This window comes from Plecotus auritus (genome assembly GCF_963455305.1).
Source record: "Plecotus auritus genome assembly, chromosome: 3".
Lineage (NCBI taxonomy): Eukaryota > Metazoa > Chordata > Mammalia > Chiroptera > Vespertilionidae > Plecotus > Plecotus auritus.
Genome location: NC_137772.1, coordinates 222,708,853 through 222,726,023, shown reverse-complemented (window position 1 = coordinate 222,726,023; position 17,171 = coordinate 222,708,853). Strand labels below are relative to the sequence as shown.

At 39.6% G+C, this 17,171-nt stretch overlaps 1 protein-coding gene across 2 annotated transcripts in view; it reads right to left on the bottom strand.

Annotated features, from left to right (window-relative positions):
* Positions 1-17,171, bottom strand: part of EP300 (EP300 lysine acetyltransferase) — a 67,768-nt gene that overhangs the window by 18,552 nt on the left and 32,045 nt on the right. The window contains exons 8-19 of one of the 2 annotated variants that reach the window (XM_080661744.1): positions 16,947-17,084; positions 14,970-15,087; positions 14,128-14,302; positions 10,380-10,457; positions 9,835-9,944; positions 8,223-8,360; positions 6,953-7,390; positions 5,377-5,556; positions 4,989-5,133; positions 2,949-3,067; positions 1,263-1,502; positions 756-844 (exon numbers count right to left, since the gene is read on the bottom strand). In XM_080661744.1, coding sequence (XP_080517870.1) covers positions 756-844; positions 1,263-1,502; positions 2,949-3,067; positions 4,989-5,133; positions 5,377-5,556; positions 6,953-7,390; positions 8,223-8,360; positions 9,835-9,944; positions 10,380-10,457; positions 14,128-14,302; positions 14,970-15,087; positions 16,947-17,084 — 1,968 coding nt within the window. The remainder of the gene's footprint in view (positions 1-755; positions 845-1,262; positions 1,503-2,948; positions 3,068-4,988; positions 5,134-5,376; positions 5,557-6,952; positions 7,391-8,222; positions 8,361-9,834; positions 9,945-10,379; positions 10,458-14,127; positions 14,303-14,969; positions 15,088-16,946; positions 17,085-17,171) is intronic. The other variant, XM_080661745.1, reaches the window with a different exon arrangement.

Below are 17,171 nucleotides of genomic sequence, written 5' to 3'. Positions count from 1 at the left end.
GGTAGAAAGATTACAAACACTATAGATTGATGTTAAAAATACAAAAATGGTATGAATGTTAAGATTGTAGCATGAGAAGCAAAGTTTCATGCTGGTTGTTACTTGCTTTTTTGAACATAAGGTGCTTAAAACAACTTGAGACCCACTTTTTTCCAGGTTTTAATCAGTAAAACACTATGGATACTAATGACTACAAAGCACTAAGGGAGTGCACCTAACTTTTTGTAAATAAAAAGTTTAAGTGACTCAAAGCTAGAACTGCATCTGTAGCACACAAGTTCAGAAAAAAACACCACCACGGGCTTGGTTTTATTACGGAAGAGTGTTAATCACTAGCCTTGCTCTTGACTGTCTCAGAGCCCACAGTAAACACTCCAATACTAAAAACAGGAGACGAATCACGGTTAAGATAACAGTGAGTGAATTTCTGTAATTACTGCCAAAAAGGAAACATTATAGAGAAAGGGGGAATAGCGGTATTAAAATGTTTCTTCTAAGCAATTTCTTTTCAATGTTCATGAATCCGTGCACTGGGACACTATTTTTTTAAACCAGGGCCCAACTGACACAAGGCTACTTTCTGCTATAAAACTGTGTATTTCTACAAAGGCAAATTGCAAAACCAGAGCTTGTGCTGTACAGTTGTTTTCAAGCAAGTTACACATGAACCATGACCTTATGTGTGTTGGTCCATGTGCATGCACTCTCTAGACACGCACACACATGGACCATGTGCCACACATGGTCAAGCTTACCTGTTCTGGTAACTGTAATATGTGGCATCACGAGGGATTGTGCACAACTGTTTGCCATAGCAACAGAGTGTCTGTGGAGAGAATTCCAACTGCAAAAGAAACCATTCATTAAATAGTACACAGGCCTGAAGGACAAGCTAGAATATTTACATGGGTAAGTAAGAAACCAAATCAGTGAAGTCTTAATTCTCATTTGTGTTAATCACAATGCGCTTTCTGTTTCCAAGACAGTTCACAGAACTAAAACCATTCTAGTTTACTAATGTACTATTTCACCACTGAGTAGACTTAGTGTTCATATCCTCTCATGACTTACCAAAGACTCAACAGGACAAGAGGAGCTTAATGTGAATTGGTATGCACAGGCAAACCAGTATATGACAGGTAGTATGCACCCACAGGAGATTATGATCAGATCCCTACTCCAGATGAATTTATAATCTAATGATTCAGGATTCTAATTAGTCAAGTTTTCAACACAATTTTTATCTGTGCAAAAATTCTTACCTTTCTACCACAACAATATCCAAGGCTTTGCATGACTGGGTCAATTTCTTGTTCAAAGACCTCAGACAGCTTGGAGCAGTATTTGTACACCCGCGATGTTTTCCGATTATATAACCAGGCATTGTTGAACATAAGCCAAATGTCATCCACATACTGCCAGGGCTCCTGATACTGTCCAGTGTCTAACTTCCTCTTGATGGTGGAAAGATCCATGGGGCTCTTCACAATATCAAAATAATCCTAGGACAAGTAACACAAGCAACATTACCCAGTCTCAGTATATTTAAGGTAGATGGCCTATCTCCTATTATCATTAATTTTCCAGGTAACGTTGAGTCTTTGACCTGTCTATATTTCAGAAGAGTTGATTGATCCAACACCCTTTAAATCATTAGTCTACAGAGATGTGAAGCAGGTCAAAGGAAAGAGTGGAGCACAGAGCTACCACAGACTGTCCATACGCCAGGCTTATGGTCTACAGGAACAACCGCAGGTATTTTTCCACACAGTATATGTGCAATCAGTTTAAAGACCCCTAACATTTTAGTACTAGAAGGGAACTAAGTCCACAACATCAGTGCTCCATCTAAGGCCACAGAAAAATATAGTGGGGGCGAGGGACGGGGGACGGGACGAGGAGAGGGGAAAAAGTTCCTGACAGATTTCCACCCCTCGAAGCACTCCATTGTCTTATTCAATACTACTTAAAACCCTCAAATGGAACCTGCTAGCAGACTGGTGTAAAGGCAACTTTAAAAGCAGTTGAAGCTGCCTGGCCGATGTGGCTTAGAAGATGAGCATCCACCCATGAACCAGGAATCACGGTTCGATTCCCAGTAGGGGGCGTGCAGGAGGCAATCTCATCATTGACGTTTCTATTCCCCCCCCCGCCCCCACCCTCTGAAATCAAGTAAAAAACAAACAAAAAACCCCACAAAAATCCTCTGGAGAACTTAAGACAGCAGCTGATTCAAATAGGCCTTTAAGGTCTTCCAGCTTAAAAAAAAATAAAAGCTGATGAAGCTAATTTGGGTTTATCTTTTCCATAAAAAAACACACCAAAAAACAAAACTGCTACTCCAATGATAAACATAACCTATATGACTCAGGAAGCCCACGAAGTATGTATCCAAAAACATCCACCGCACAAAATCTGTATGCGAATATTCCCAGCAGCACCAGTGTCAACAGTAAAAAATGTGTAAACAACCCAAATGTCTAACAAGAAATAAACTGGTGAAGAAAATAGGGTATAGCCACACAAAGGAATATTCCTGGGCCATAAAAAGAACTGAAATACCGACTTGTGCTACAATAGGATGAACCCTGAAAACATTATGCTAAAGGAAATAAGCCAGTTACAAAGTACCACATACTGTATAACTCCATTTAGTGAAATGCCCAGAATGGACAACTCAAGAAAGCAGACTGATGGTTGGCTGGGGTACTGGTTGTGGGGTTGGGAGGCAGATGGGGAATGACTGCTTAAGGATATGGCGTTTGTCTTTGGTGGGCTGATAAAAATGACCCAAAACTGACTGTGGTAATGGTTACATAATTCTGTGAATGCACAAAACCACTGAATTGTATACTTTACATGAATGACTTACACCATATGTGAATTATATCTGAATAAAGCTGTTAACAAGTTAAAAAACAAAATCAGAAGTACCACCACATACTTACAGGGATTCCTAGAAGCTGAGGGTCCACAGGTTGACGAAAGGGGAGGGATTCTGGATCCTGTCGGTAAAGTGCCTCCAATGTTGGCATCAGTGCCTGGCGTAATTCTTCTGGTTTGAAAACTTAAGAGTACATTTAAAATTAGTTATCAATTAACCATAAAAAGAGAAAAAGTTCAAGTCAAAGCTATGAATATATCTCAAGAATCACAAAATACACAAACGCCTACGTTGTCCCCATGGAAGTATCACTAAGGGTGGGGCGCACCTTCAAAACACCATGCCTTTAAATCCTTAAACACCTTTTATGGATCAGCTAATTTTTCAGTCAGAAATTTAGTTAAGATTTTTTTGTTACTCCCTCACCCAAGGACCCATTCATTGATTTTTAGAGAAAGGGAGGGAGAGAGAGAAGCATCAATGTGAGAAACAGGTTGGTTGCCTCTCGTATGTGCCCCATCCGGGAAGGAATCTACAACCTAGGTATGTGCCCTGACTGGGAATTGAACCTGGGACCTAGGTACGTGCCCCACCTGGGATTGGAACCTGTGACCTTTCAGTGTATGGGACGATGCTCCAACCAACTGAGCCAGGGTAGTTAAGATGGTCTTGACCAAGTAGAAAAAGAATCCCAAGCCTTCCAAAAATTTATGAAGAGACTTGTCAAAATAATATAGGAAGAGGAGGAGGCTATCAAGGAAGAATAGAAAGAACTCCTTCACAACATCAGTATTTAACAAGCTAGAAATGGGATCTGGTATTGTCTTATTGCTGAAGGTATCAGAAGCACTCAAAGAAGAGTCCCTTATTATTTTGCAGAGCTTAGGAGGAAGACATATTTACAATTTTAATGGCAAATGTTAGGTTTAAGTCTAAGGAAACAGACTGAATTGTTATTGCCAGAACTCGGGACTCAGTTTAAGCTGTCATTCAAGAAGCCATAAAAGGTCCAATTTTGAGCTTTAAAATTACACTTAGAGCACAGGCCTTATTTCTACTATTTACAAATAAATTTTATCTTCAGGAGGGTATATATGTTAGCACTTCAGGTATTTTTCACCTCATTATGGGGGCTGCCATAAAAGTAAAATCAGACAAACAGATGGCTTCTTTTGTCTCTCATACTAGGTTGTATTCAAAATAAACAGATTTTGAGCAAACTTGTGTGATTAACTGTTTTAAAGAGAATCTGAATAGTAACATTGGGTTTGTTGCAGCCCACATTAAAACTCCTCAATATATACAACCTTACTTTTAAGTGAAAATAATTTTTTAACTCCAACATTTTAAAATACATCAATGGAACACTTTTATAAACATCCTCTCCACAGGAGTCAGGACACTCTCCCTTGAGATAAGCCCTGCCTGTGCCACTGAAGAGGTCACTAGAGCTACAATAAGTTCTAGCCCTACACTATTTAATTTCTGTGGGAATTGTTTGAGTTTAACACTGTGTTAAGCAGCACTGCTTGGTCAACTTGATTCATTAATATTCAGCGGGGTGGTTCAAAGCAGAGACTGCATAGCTGACCTGGGTTCACTTAGCTGAGTAAGCTGGGGTAAGTTACTTGTTGAGCATCAGTTTTCCCGCCTGTATAATGGGATCAACAGCATCAGAGTTTTTATAAACTTATCAAATGAGACAATGCAGATGTGTGGCATAATGCCTGGTGCACAGGAGGTTAACAATGTTATTATTGCTATTATTTTTTGCATTTCAAGAATATTACTTAATTTCTCTCCTCTGAAAAATCCAATTTTGACAGGGTATTAACCACCCAACAATGAAGAAATGATGGGTATGACTGACCCAGTAATTCCAGGAAGGAAATATACCTTTAAATGAATGAATGAATGAATGAATGAATGAATAAATAAATAAATTCTTTCCCAACATTAGTTAACTGAAAGACCATGCCACGGGCTCCAAGCTTAATGAAATCACATTAGAGTCCATTTCCGAGGTCCAAGAAGCCTGACCCCGCTCTTCTCCAGGTCTCTGTTTCTCCCTGCCCTCAGGAACACAGAGCCCCAGACAACTTACTCTTTTTCTTTGACTGTCCTGGAGCTGGAGACGACTGAGTAACTGAAGTACTCGGCTGGTCTTCCTCCTCCTTCATTTCAGTTTTTATTTCAGTGCCTCTCTCTTCCGTTTCTGTAGGTTCCACTTTACAGTCTTCTGCTTTAGTCTAAAAGGCAAGGTAGGTATTTTAGTATCCCAAAGACACGCAACTGGAAGCAGGAAAGATCACTGACTGACTTAGGCCGCCTCCCCCAGCCGCCCCCGACCCCATACGAGTATCTGAAGACCCTTTTCTCACATGGAAATCAATGAAATGAGATCTAATTATCAGAACACGTTCCTGTAATATGTTTAATTGGGTTTCTAGACTGAGTTCCTTACCAAATCACAATAATTGCCCTACTCTCACCTCTGGAATATCCTCTGGCTGAGTATCTGCTGGTTCTGGCTGATCCACTTCCATTTTAGCCTCCATTTTCACTTCCTGTGAAGGCTGCTTCTCAGGAATGGCCTGAGAATTCACTTCTGTGCTACTAGTAGATGGTGGGTTTGACACCTGCCCCTCAATGCTTACAGCTGGCTGGGAAAGCTGGGCAGAGAGGGGGGGACGACACAAAAAATTTGCCAATTATACAACCAGAATTTAAGCTACACAATAGGATGGCATGGTTAACCCATTTCTAGGCTGGTATCATTACATCCTTTTAGAGAGCTTTAGCTTACTGCCTATTTCATCCCCTTGTAATAAATCATGCTTTATTTTATTTTAAATCCTCACTCGAGGATATGCTGAGAGAGAGGAGGGGAGAAAGAGAAACATCCATGTGAGAGAGAAACACGGATTGGGTGCCTTCCGTATGTTCCCTAACTGGGGGTCAAAACCATAACCAAGAATGTGTCCTGACCGAGAGTTACACCAGCAACCCTTTGGTACATGGGGTGACGCTCAACCGAGTCACTCTGGCCAGCGTACATTATGCTTTGGAACAGGAGATTGAGGACTTAGAAATACTGGTTCACCGGCTGCACATAAAAGAGCCATCAACTGGCTTTTTGGTGACTCTCATTCTGTGGTAGTGTGTGAGGGGTGAAGGTTTCAGAGATGACTGCCAGGAGGAGCTCACATTTAGAGAGAAATGGGAAGAAAAGAAAAAAGGTTGACTGCCTATCTTGTTTTGTTTTTAACACTTCTCATTAGGACATTTCAAATGTACAGAAAAGTAGACGATAATGAACCCTCATACTGCATGGCTGTTTGGAATAATCAAATTCTAGAAGGTAAATGTCAATTCTCCTAAGTCTTCCAATAAGAAACCTCATAATGAGAGGTTAGCATTTTCAGGAACTACCCTACGTAGAATAAAATCAAGTTTTCTTTTGCACTCTGCCCTCTCTTGCCCATCAAAGGCCAGATGAACCAGTCACTAGTGAATTCACCCACTGAATGCAACTATCAGATGTGAATTCAGAGTCTACTGTACGTACAACGAGCCTCTCACAAAGAAGCTACAAGTTGTTCCAAGCCACACTTTTCTCATCTTGGATCGTAATTTTCTAACTTCGGTTAGGACCACAAACACTCATAAATTCATGGTTTTATTTTGTTCATTTGCTCTCATATAATACAGCTCAGACTATTTGAAAAAGATTCTTTAAAATTCATGTGGGTATACTAAATGTACTTGAGTCTCTCCCCTGATGGTCCCCCTTAGGTGCCTTAAGGCCTCACAATACAACATGAAACAGCATGGTCAACATCAGACTAAACAAAATCTCTGAACTCCATCTATGCTAGGTACTACAACAGGAAAAAGAAATTTACAAAGAGTAGGGGAAGTAAGAAAGAAAGAAAAGAAAGTCGAATCTAGTCTAACTGGGCAGACAACAAGAGATGAAACAGTAGACAATAGAATTAACACAGCACAGAAGTGCTTTAACACCACAGTACAGTTGAAACAATTCCGCCTAAACCCAAGTCTGCTTACTGGAGTGGCAGGCTGTGGAGGCAGCAGTGGTGCCGTCGGGGTGGGAACAGACGCTGACGTACTCTGCTGTGAGAGAGGCGGCTGCTGCGGCTGGTCAGCTGAAGCAGCAGCAGGAAGTGGAGGCTGCACTTGGGGAGGAAGTTGCGTTGGTGGAGGTGTAGGTGTCTGCCTTGGAGGTGGATGTAGAGCCTGGGACTGTGGTCCAGGTGGCATTGCTGGAGGTGTAGGAACAGGAGCTGGAATTGCTGTTGCTGGTGGCTGCTGAGCCCCTATGCTTGGGGGAGTGTGGTGAGGGGTGGGAGTACGACTAGGTACAGGAGAGGGTGAATTCTGATGCAGAGCTGGTTGAGGGAGAGGGGGACAGTGAATGTGGCTCCCTTGAGACCCTGGAGGCATTATAGGAGAGTTCACAGGGCAGGAAGAACTGGACATTTGTGCCTGTTAAAATGAGAAACAGAGTAAGATGGAAATTAAGAAGAGAATTAAAGCAATATTTACATAGGCAGGCTATATGCATTTAAGGACACAAACAAAAAATGGCAATGAATGCCTCCCATTTAAAAATGTGATAAAAACTGTTATTGGGGGCATGTATCTTTGGATAATATCGTACAATGAAGTAAACTTCAAAAAATTCAGCGGAATGGCCTCAGTCTCCACAGGGGCATGGAACAGGTGAGTACACATACACCTGGATTGTGGCCTTCCTATGCTCTCTTCAGCTCGAGCTCTTCCTTCTGCACAGCAGTTGTAACGAAGATTTCATTTTAACGTGTTCACTACTTTAGAAAATGGTTAATACTATCAATTTAATTTCTTTCCTGGTTTATAACAATTAACATGGCTATGCCACAGAGTAATCACTTCATTGTTCAGAATACCACGTCTATACTGTTATTTTCAACCCATTGATCTTTTGAGAGACAGTGGAAGAGAGAGGGAAAGACAGAAATATTGATGTGAGAGGAACACATCACATCGACTGGTTGCCTCCTGCATGCGTCCTGACCAGGGTCCAGACTGAGGAGGAACCTGCAGCTGAGGTACATGCCCTTGACCAGAAGTGAACCCCGGGCCCTTCGGTCCGCAGGCTAACGCTCTATCCACCGAGTCAAACCTGCTAGGGCTACACTGTTCTTAATAACAACTTTAAAAAAATCATCTACTCTTACCCACTATTGCTGCCACCCTTCCCTGTATAAAACCTAGACCAGAGGTTCAGGTTCAAGAATCACAAAACCAAGTAAGAAAATCCATTTGTGAGACATACTTGAGACACTGGTGCTTGACCTCCAGACGGAGCCAAAGGCATATTCGTTACATTCATTCCCTGTGTTGAGAACGGAGTCTGGGGAAGGTACTGGCTCTGGCTGGAAGGCTGCTGCATTCGAGGCCCATAGCCCATAGGCTGCACACAAAAACACAGCACCAAATTGCTTCATTACAGTTATCCTACTAGAGCAGCTGGAATCACCAACTGGTCTGGCCCTGCTGTGGGGAGGATGGGGTAGGGCAGGAAAGGAAGTGGTGCAACAGCTGTATTCATGCCAAGATAATGGAGGAAAGTCTCACAGTTTACCTAAGCCTACTTTAGAGAAATTACAAGAGGTGACAAATTCTCTGCTACACAAATGCACCTAAAACTCTGACAGAGTAAAGGTAATTGTTTCTTTACAAACTCTGCTTAAGGAAAAAGGATGAATCAAAATTTCAGGAGACCTTTGCTCTTTGCTTATGTCAGTGATATTGTAACAGAGTAAATTGTAAGACTCCGTAATGGGTACAAAGAAATAAAATATTACAAGTTGTGCTGAACAAGGTGTAGCATACATGGTCCCCAATGAATTGTTACATTTATAAAATTATCCCAAATACAGGCCTTTAATGAAGAATTAAGGAGTACCAAAGGCCTCAAAACACCATAATCTAAGAAAGGTATGGACATATTAAAATGAAGACTAATAAGCCTCCTCATTAAATATGGAAGACATTATGCTACACAATGCTAAAGAGACTCAGGAATTAGAGGCACTAGCTAACGCAAAGACAAGGTAAGGGTTGGGGCCAACCAAAGGTTGGTAATAGGTTTAGAGTTTGCAATAGGAGCAATGAGATGTTAAGAGTCGTCCTTCTCCAGTCTCTAAGAACAGGCAACTGCCCCTCCATTGCAAGACAGTTTCCTTCCTGGGGAAGACAGGCATTATAGAAGAGAGGTGATATGTCAAAGTGTATAGGCTACCAAATGCTGAGATTCCAGCGAAAGGTGACTGAATGGCCATTCTTATAAGCTTTCCAATACTATGACTATGAACAGTAGTTGGAAGCAAATCTTTCTTATAGTATTTTATATAGATTACAATCAAGACAGTTCTTAACGTATATATTGAATTCCAGGATATATATACTTTAGAAACCTGGTTTTTCCATTTAAAGCTTTCAAGCCATTATGGAAGTTCTGAAACAGAACATTCCAATTTACAGATGTACTATAATTTGACCTAACAAATCCCCTAATGCGCATCCAGGATATGGTTTTATTTCAAAAGAAAATATATAATGTAACATCTTTCACACAAATTTTCTTCAAAGTATATCCTTTTAGTATCTCAGTGATTATTTCTGTAGGATAAATTCTGAAAAAATTAATAGATAAAGAGAAAGGTGGAATTAATTTTAGTGTTCAATGCCTATTCTCATTTCTGAAATACATACTCATTTAGTAATGTCTGTATTAGGGTCATAGAATTACACAAGAATCACTTATAGTCAGCTGTTTAAGCAAGTGCCAGAATTTTTATATACAAAGTAAAGACAAAGAAAAAAAGGATTTTAAAATTGTCAGGTATAGGTCAAAAGAGATGACCCAAACAGGCCAAACTTACTGGGTTGAGAGTTCCAGGCTGAGCTAACTGTCCATGGTGCTGAAGAGGAGAGGTTTGCCGGGGCCCAATAGGGGGCTGGGGCATATTCATCTGGCCAAATTGATTCAAACCTGTAAGTGTAAAATACTAGATTTGAACACTTTTATGGGATCACAGAATAAAAGACAGTTCTTATTTCTGATTCTATATCCTTTTATAAGGACAAACAAATGAACCTGTTTTCAACTGTAAATGAATCTGTATAATTCACAATAGTAATAGAAGGGCATCGTAATCATCAATTCCACCTTGGCCCGTTGTTTTTAAATGGATGCTTGATCACTTTAATGTCTTTTGCCTCTCAACCTGCCAGCCAACCTGCTCTTCACCCCTCCCCTTCCTCTCTGGGCTCCAAACTCCAAAAGGTTTTCAGATTTCTCAGACAAGCAATTATGATACCTACTGCTGGCCTGGGGCAAGAATCAAGGTGCAAGTATAACCTCGTAGTACACCAGGGGCTCTGTTAGAGGTCACAATTAAATACATGGTTTTCTTCCATAACTTACCAGGTTGAGGAGTTATCCGAGGCATCATCTGGTTTGGCACACTGCCACGGATCATAGATGGATCAGGTAAAGGGCCATCTAGAGTGGAATAGAGAAATGGTTAGAAAAGCATCTTTCAGCTAAGTTTCTTTCCCTTTAAAAGAAAAAAAACCCCACATAATATTTTTAGTTACATCTTGAAGAATTCAGTCTGAATCACACAACAAAAATTATGACTCAAACAGGAATTGGAAGAAAATGTTCTGAAATATTTTTTAAAATGCTTTCAAAAGGTTTTAGTACATTCCTTTCTGAACTATGGTGCTTTCAGTATGGACAGGAAAATTTTAAAAGACAAAATGCTATTATAGCATATAATATGCTATTTAACTAAGCCAGATTCTTTGGTTTGTATGCAGCAGAATACCTCCAGAGACAAAGGCCACAGATTTTGTTCAGTAACAAAATTTAATTGTGTATCCCAATAATGTTTTTTTAAGTGCTGTGAATATTGACTTTAAATAAAATACTTATTATACAGCATTACATATTATGCACCTTTTAAAATAAATGCAAAAAATAGATATAATTAAAATATCCTATAATAAAAGGCTAATATGCAAACCTACCGAACAGTCGCTATGACACACACTGACCACCAGGGGGCAGACACTCAATGCAGGAGTTGCCTGCAGATGGTCAGTGTGCTCCCACAGGAGGAGCACTCAGCCAGAAGCCCTGAGCCGGGCTCACTGCTGGTGAGTGCAGTGGCAGTGGCGGGAGCCTCTCCTGCCTCTGCGGCAGCGCTAAGGATGTCCGACCGATGGCTTAGGGCTGTGAACCACATGCAGCTCTTTGGCCCCTTGAGTGTGGCTCTTCCACAAAATACTATGGCCTGGACAAGTCTATTTCGAAGAAGTGGCGTTAAAAGAAGTTTAAAAAAATTGGCTCTCAAAAGAAATTTCAATCGTTGTACTGTTGATATTTGGCTCTGTTGACTAATGAGTTTGCCGACCACTGGCTTAGGACATCCCCTGAGGGCTCCCAGATTGCAAAAGGACACAGGCCAGGCTGAGGGACTGATGCCCAAGTGCATGAATTTCGTGCACCGGGCCTCTAGTGAATATATAAGGTTCTAATATTTTCTTGGATTATGTGCACATCCTCTACTGCAACATTCCCAACCCATTTCACACCATAGTGCACAGAGAAAATAATATTTCTATAGCACTGGGGGAAAGGCAGAAGGCTTGGAGTGAACCAGCTCTATCCCGTACACCCCTGACCCAGTGTTGTGTGCTCAAACCTTAGGAGCACTTGTGGCACACTGTGCTCTAAAGACAAACCCATCACATCAGACAACTCTCAAATTTTACTGTCACTTTTGTTCATTTAATAAAATGATCCCACAACTATGTAGCTTACTGCAATTCAAGTTACTAAACTCATAAGGACTTATCACTAATATTGCTCCTAATAAAACAATAAGATAGTCAAATTGAAAACTGAAGAATGCTGAATAGTCATATAATTTAACTGCAACTGTGCAAGAAAGTACAAAATTAATGTGTGTAACCTGTGTTCACTATGTAAAAATTTGAGAACATAGCAAAAAGAGATAAACCTCCATTACTAGTTTTAATCTTCCATATTATGTATTCACATACACTTTATACAAAAACAAGTTTTCACTTAATATAAGAGGAACTTTTTCTCCTGTCAATAATATGCATGGGTATTCCAAGCTAAATGCTGGGGCACTTTCAGGATATTTCTGATGTTTCCATGCAACTTCTGTACAATTATACCATTATTGCTTGGAATTAAATTCCTAGAAATGGAGCAATTAGATTTCAGAGAATGAACTATTTAAATTCTTACCAACAGTACATATTTTAAGTTATGTCGTCACTATCGCCCATTTTAACCTTTAGAGATCCAAAAAGGTATGTACTGACTTTACTTACTCTTTAATTTCCTTTTCCTATTTTTCTTCGTAAATGTTTCTTCAATTAGTATTTTCACTACTGAAAATATTTTCTTGAGCCCTAGCCGGTTTGGCCCAGTGGACAGAGCATCGGCCTGCGGACCAAAGGGTCCCGGGTTCAATTCCAGTCAAGGGCACACACCTTGGCTGCAGGCTCCTCTCTGGCCCAGGCCCTGTTCAGGACTCGTGCAGGAGGCAACCAATTGATGTGTTTCCTCTCAAATCAATATTTCTCTGTCTTTCCCCCCCTCTCTCTCACTTTCTCTAAAAATCAATGAAAAAATATCCTCGGGTGAAAAATTTTTAAAAAAGAAAAAATTTTTCCTTGGCTTGTCCATTATTAAGATTATGGTTATCTTTCGTGGTGATTTTTTTTCTTCAGAGCTTTCAGGTAATATTTAGTTTAGAGACCTTTCTCATTTCATTTTATGTTTTCTTCAGTATTCTTTATTATACTTTTAGTTTTTTGTTTAAAGTTTAAAACTTTTAATTCTTTACTATTAATTTCTGTGTATTGGGTATGGTAGGAATCTCCTTCTTAATCTTCTACAAAATGTCAGATTTAGTATAAGCTAAAAGTCAACATATATTTAGGACTACTTGGTTCTACTAGCACGTGATCCTGCATTGTACCATACTGTCCTTAACACAGCACTACAATTTAATATATGATAAGACTTTGAACTTGGTTCAAATTTCTAAAGAACTCAAGTAAATTCACCACACCGAAGTATCTCAAGTTTGTCCACTTGTCTCTGTAACTTAGTTATGCCCCTAGTTCAAACCATTAGCACTAAAGCAGTCTCAACTCTAGTCTTGACTTTGTTTCTGAACATCTGTTCTCGTACCTACTCAAAATATACCTGCACTCTCATTTGCCAGTGGGCCTTGTGTACACTATTTCTTCAGCCAGAAATGTCAGTCTTCTCAATTCTTTTCATCATAAGCCAATGAGAAAACTATCTAGCACATGGCAGTTAACAAATGAGGTTGCTACAGGCCAGTGGCAACCAACTGTTCTCCACTTTACTATGTTGAGGCCTGAGGAGGATGAATTTCTAAATCCATATATAAATCTACTAAAGGCATATAAGAGTTGGTACCTGCTGGCTCAGCTGGTGCTACCTACAGGTAGTCAGCTTGCCCCGACTCAAGAAATACAGCATTTTCCCTATCACAGCCTTTCTTCACATGATTTAAATAACCTATATTCTTTCTCACCATTGTGTACCTAACTCCACTGCTTGGAACCTACCAACCAGCCAATGAATGAATACGGAAGTAAACAATCCTGGCTATCTGATTAAATCATCAGACTGAGAAGGCTGCTATAACCAGAACACAAAGTGTCAAGATGAATTTTAAATGATGCTTCTAAGAAATAGTTCTTAGACTTTGAACATATTGTGTCAACGTAAATAACATGTGTGTTTAGGATGAATGAAAACTGGTGGGGCCTTTGAACCTGCTCAGTCTACATTTATTGGTTGCCTACTATGTGCAAGTTAGTGAAAACCTGTGGGCTATCATTTCCTAAGTGTCACTATGAGAGAAGGGTATCTGGGGCTCTCAAATGATGCCAGATTACCAGGACATGTTAAATACCATGCTCAGAAATCTTAAATGTGCTGCTTTTTTACCAGAGGATAAATTTTCTTTGCATAGGCAAAAAATGCGAAGAAAACCAGAATAGCTGCATAAGCTAATGCAAATTAATGACTTTGGTGAGAAATCATTTATTACCAAATTTTCTCCAAATCAAATATAATAAAAAGCACTTACTAGCAGTCATTCCTGGTTGTGGTTGCCCCATGTTAGGCCCTGGATTCATGGAAACTGGCACCATGCCTGCAGCATTTGGTAGCATGTTCTGTTTCTGTAGTCTAGTCCTTCGTTTTTCTTCTAGTTCTTTCTGGATTTTATAGATCTTCTCAGCTAGCAGGTGGTAGTATTCCGCCTTTTTATATTTTGGAAATAAAATGGAGATGAGGAAAGAAGAACTACCATTTGGTAACAGAAAAAATGAACCTAAGAAGAGATTTTAGCTGCACTTAAGTAGGCAGAAACCAAAAGTGGGAAGAACCTAATCTACTTCCTTGGATCATTCCAAACATGAGCTCATTTTGGAATGATCATGTGAAAAGTAGCTTCACTATGAATCTATAAAGTAAGTATGACCTCTCAAAGTCGGTTTACAAAGTATGTACGGGCAATTTACAGCACATGCAAAGACTATGCTACATATTTTAAGAAGTGCAATTTAGAGAAGAAAGTTCAACTGATTCAGAAACTGCAATACTACTTGACTAAGCAGCTGATTCACCATATTCTAGTGAAAATAGCACAGAGCTGGAAACAGCTCAACCACTTTCTAAGTTGACAGAAGGACAACCCAGATAAAGTGCCACATGAGTGGACTGTATTACTAAGAGGAAAAATGTAAAACTCTTGATGATGTACACTTTAAGAAAATTACTTTGTTATCTTGACTATGCACAGTGAGAATAAGACAGGATAGCTAAAGGTATCTTCTGAAGTACATATTACAAAGAGGAATAAATAAAGCAACCAGAACAGGGCCATTTCTGACTTTCTATAGAAAAAAAAACAAAACAGGTGCTCACGCGATTATTTGCGGATTCATACATGTCCCCTTCCACTTTCCGGGCATATGCAACTAGGTTTTCCATCCGTCTGTCTTTTAAAGCAGCAGGATCCGGAGTAGGAAATATGGCTTGAACACTAAGAATAGAGAATCCTAACACTGTTATATCACAAAAGCTTTTTGAACTCATCATAGAAATATACAGTACTTTAAATTTTTCCTCATTTTTGTACAATGTACACATTAAGTAAAATTTAAAAGTGAGGGGTGAACCTGGTGAGTGTGGCATAGTAGGTGAGTGTTGTTGACCTATGAACCAGAAGATCATGGTTTGATTCCCCGTCAGGCACATGCTGGGGTTTCGGGCTTGATCCCGTGTGGGGCATGCAGGAGGCAACCAATCAATGATTCTCTCTCATCACTGATGTTTCTCTTTCTTTCCCTTCCTCTCTAAAATCAATAAAACATTTAAAAATAAAATAAATAAATAAAGGGAAGGGGTGGAATGTACTCTAATATAAAATACTGACCAAGACGAAATTGTCCTTTTGTGGTAAACGAAAGGTTTTCCTGATCAGAATAAAGAAATGACTCCATAAAAATACTCTCTGGCCCCTCTCTATGACTGTAATTTGGAACAAACAATTACATTGTACAATTTGCATAAAGGAAGTGAGGAAACCTGACCTTTGGCACATTATCAATTAGCAACAGCCTTCAGATCCTTCTACTCTCCTAAATTTATTCCGTTTAGTAAAATAAAACCTAATCATCACTATGAAATCTTTTTTAAAAAATATATTTTATTGATATTTTACAGAGAGGAAGGGAGAGGGCTAGAGAGCTAGAAACATCGATGAGAGAGAAACATCGATCAGCTGCCTCCTGCACACCTCCCACTGGGGATGTGCCCACAACCAAGGTACAGGCCCTTGACCGGAATCGAACCTGGGACCCTTCAGTCCGCAGGCCGACGCTCTATCCACTGAGCCAAACCGGTTTCGGCACTATGAAATCTTAAAATAGAAAAAACTTAAAGTGGACAGGGCAGAAATGCATCATAATTCTGCTAAAAGTCTTTTACTCTCTGGCCATTTCCTACAAAATGCTTGGCACTAGTATTCCTAAAAATTGACCAATGTGATTTCAAGCCACTAATTTTATCATTTGGCTATCTCATGTTCAGTTTAATAGTACTTGAAGATCCAGAAGAGGAAGAAATAAGTGGAAGTTTAGATGAATACTTGAGTTGGTAAAAAAAAATAACATCAAGTCAGATGACCAACCCCAAATAATTATCTCTGTTCATTAAGTAAAAATGTGGATGGAATGAACAAAATCCCTCTATTAAGTGGAGAAAAGACAATCAAAGACTGTTTTCTCCAAAAATAAAAAGTTCTGTAATCAGAGAGGTTTAGGCGCTATCTTTTTGATACTGGGTGCATTACATTTTCCCACTCTATCTGCCTTTCCCCTCTTTATTCTGACAAGCACTTTTTAAGTAAGACAGTGTTTGTGAGGCACAGTGCCTGAAATATATAAACTTTCCAAGAAATAGTGCAAACTATTCCACAAATTATTGATACATATACTATCGGAGGATCAGAAAAACATCCTACCAGATTTAACTTGTCAACATAATAAAAGCTCAGGGATAACAAAAAATTGTTGCCACATTCTAATGAGCTGAGACCTAGGCTTTCATTTGAAATTATGAATTTTGTAAAAGCAGTAACAATAATGTGAATAATTTTTAACTAATATATTTATTACTGTCACTAGGCAGAATAGTTAAAGCTGAGATACTCCTAACAAAGACGATGAAAAACTTGAGAAGCAGAAACTAAGAAGCAAGAAAGCCACAGGAGCAGAAGTATATTAGCAACAACAGCCAGGCTAGAGAAAAATCAATAATATTCCTCTTGTGGTTAAGTGCCTGGCAGATTAGAAGCATACTGACATGGTAACTATGACTAAGACATGCCTACAATCTTACAGTTTGTGAACAAGATGATTTCGAAGATCCTGAGTAATATCCTCATGCCATTGTTTCCGAATTCCAGTACTGGATGGTTGAGCTGCTGTTGGCATAGGACCCAGGGAGGCCACACTGGCATTTTCACTCATCATTGGGCTTTACAAAGGAGAAATAGTTTAAGTGAAGATGATAGGAGGAAGATCTCATTTAAGTAGAGTGGAAAGTGATGACTGCAATGGGTCT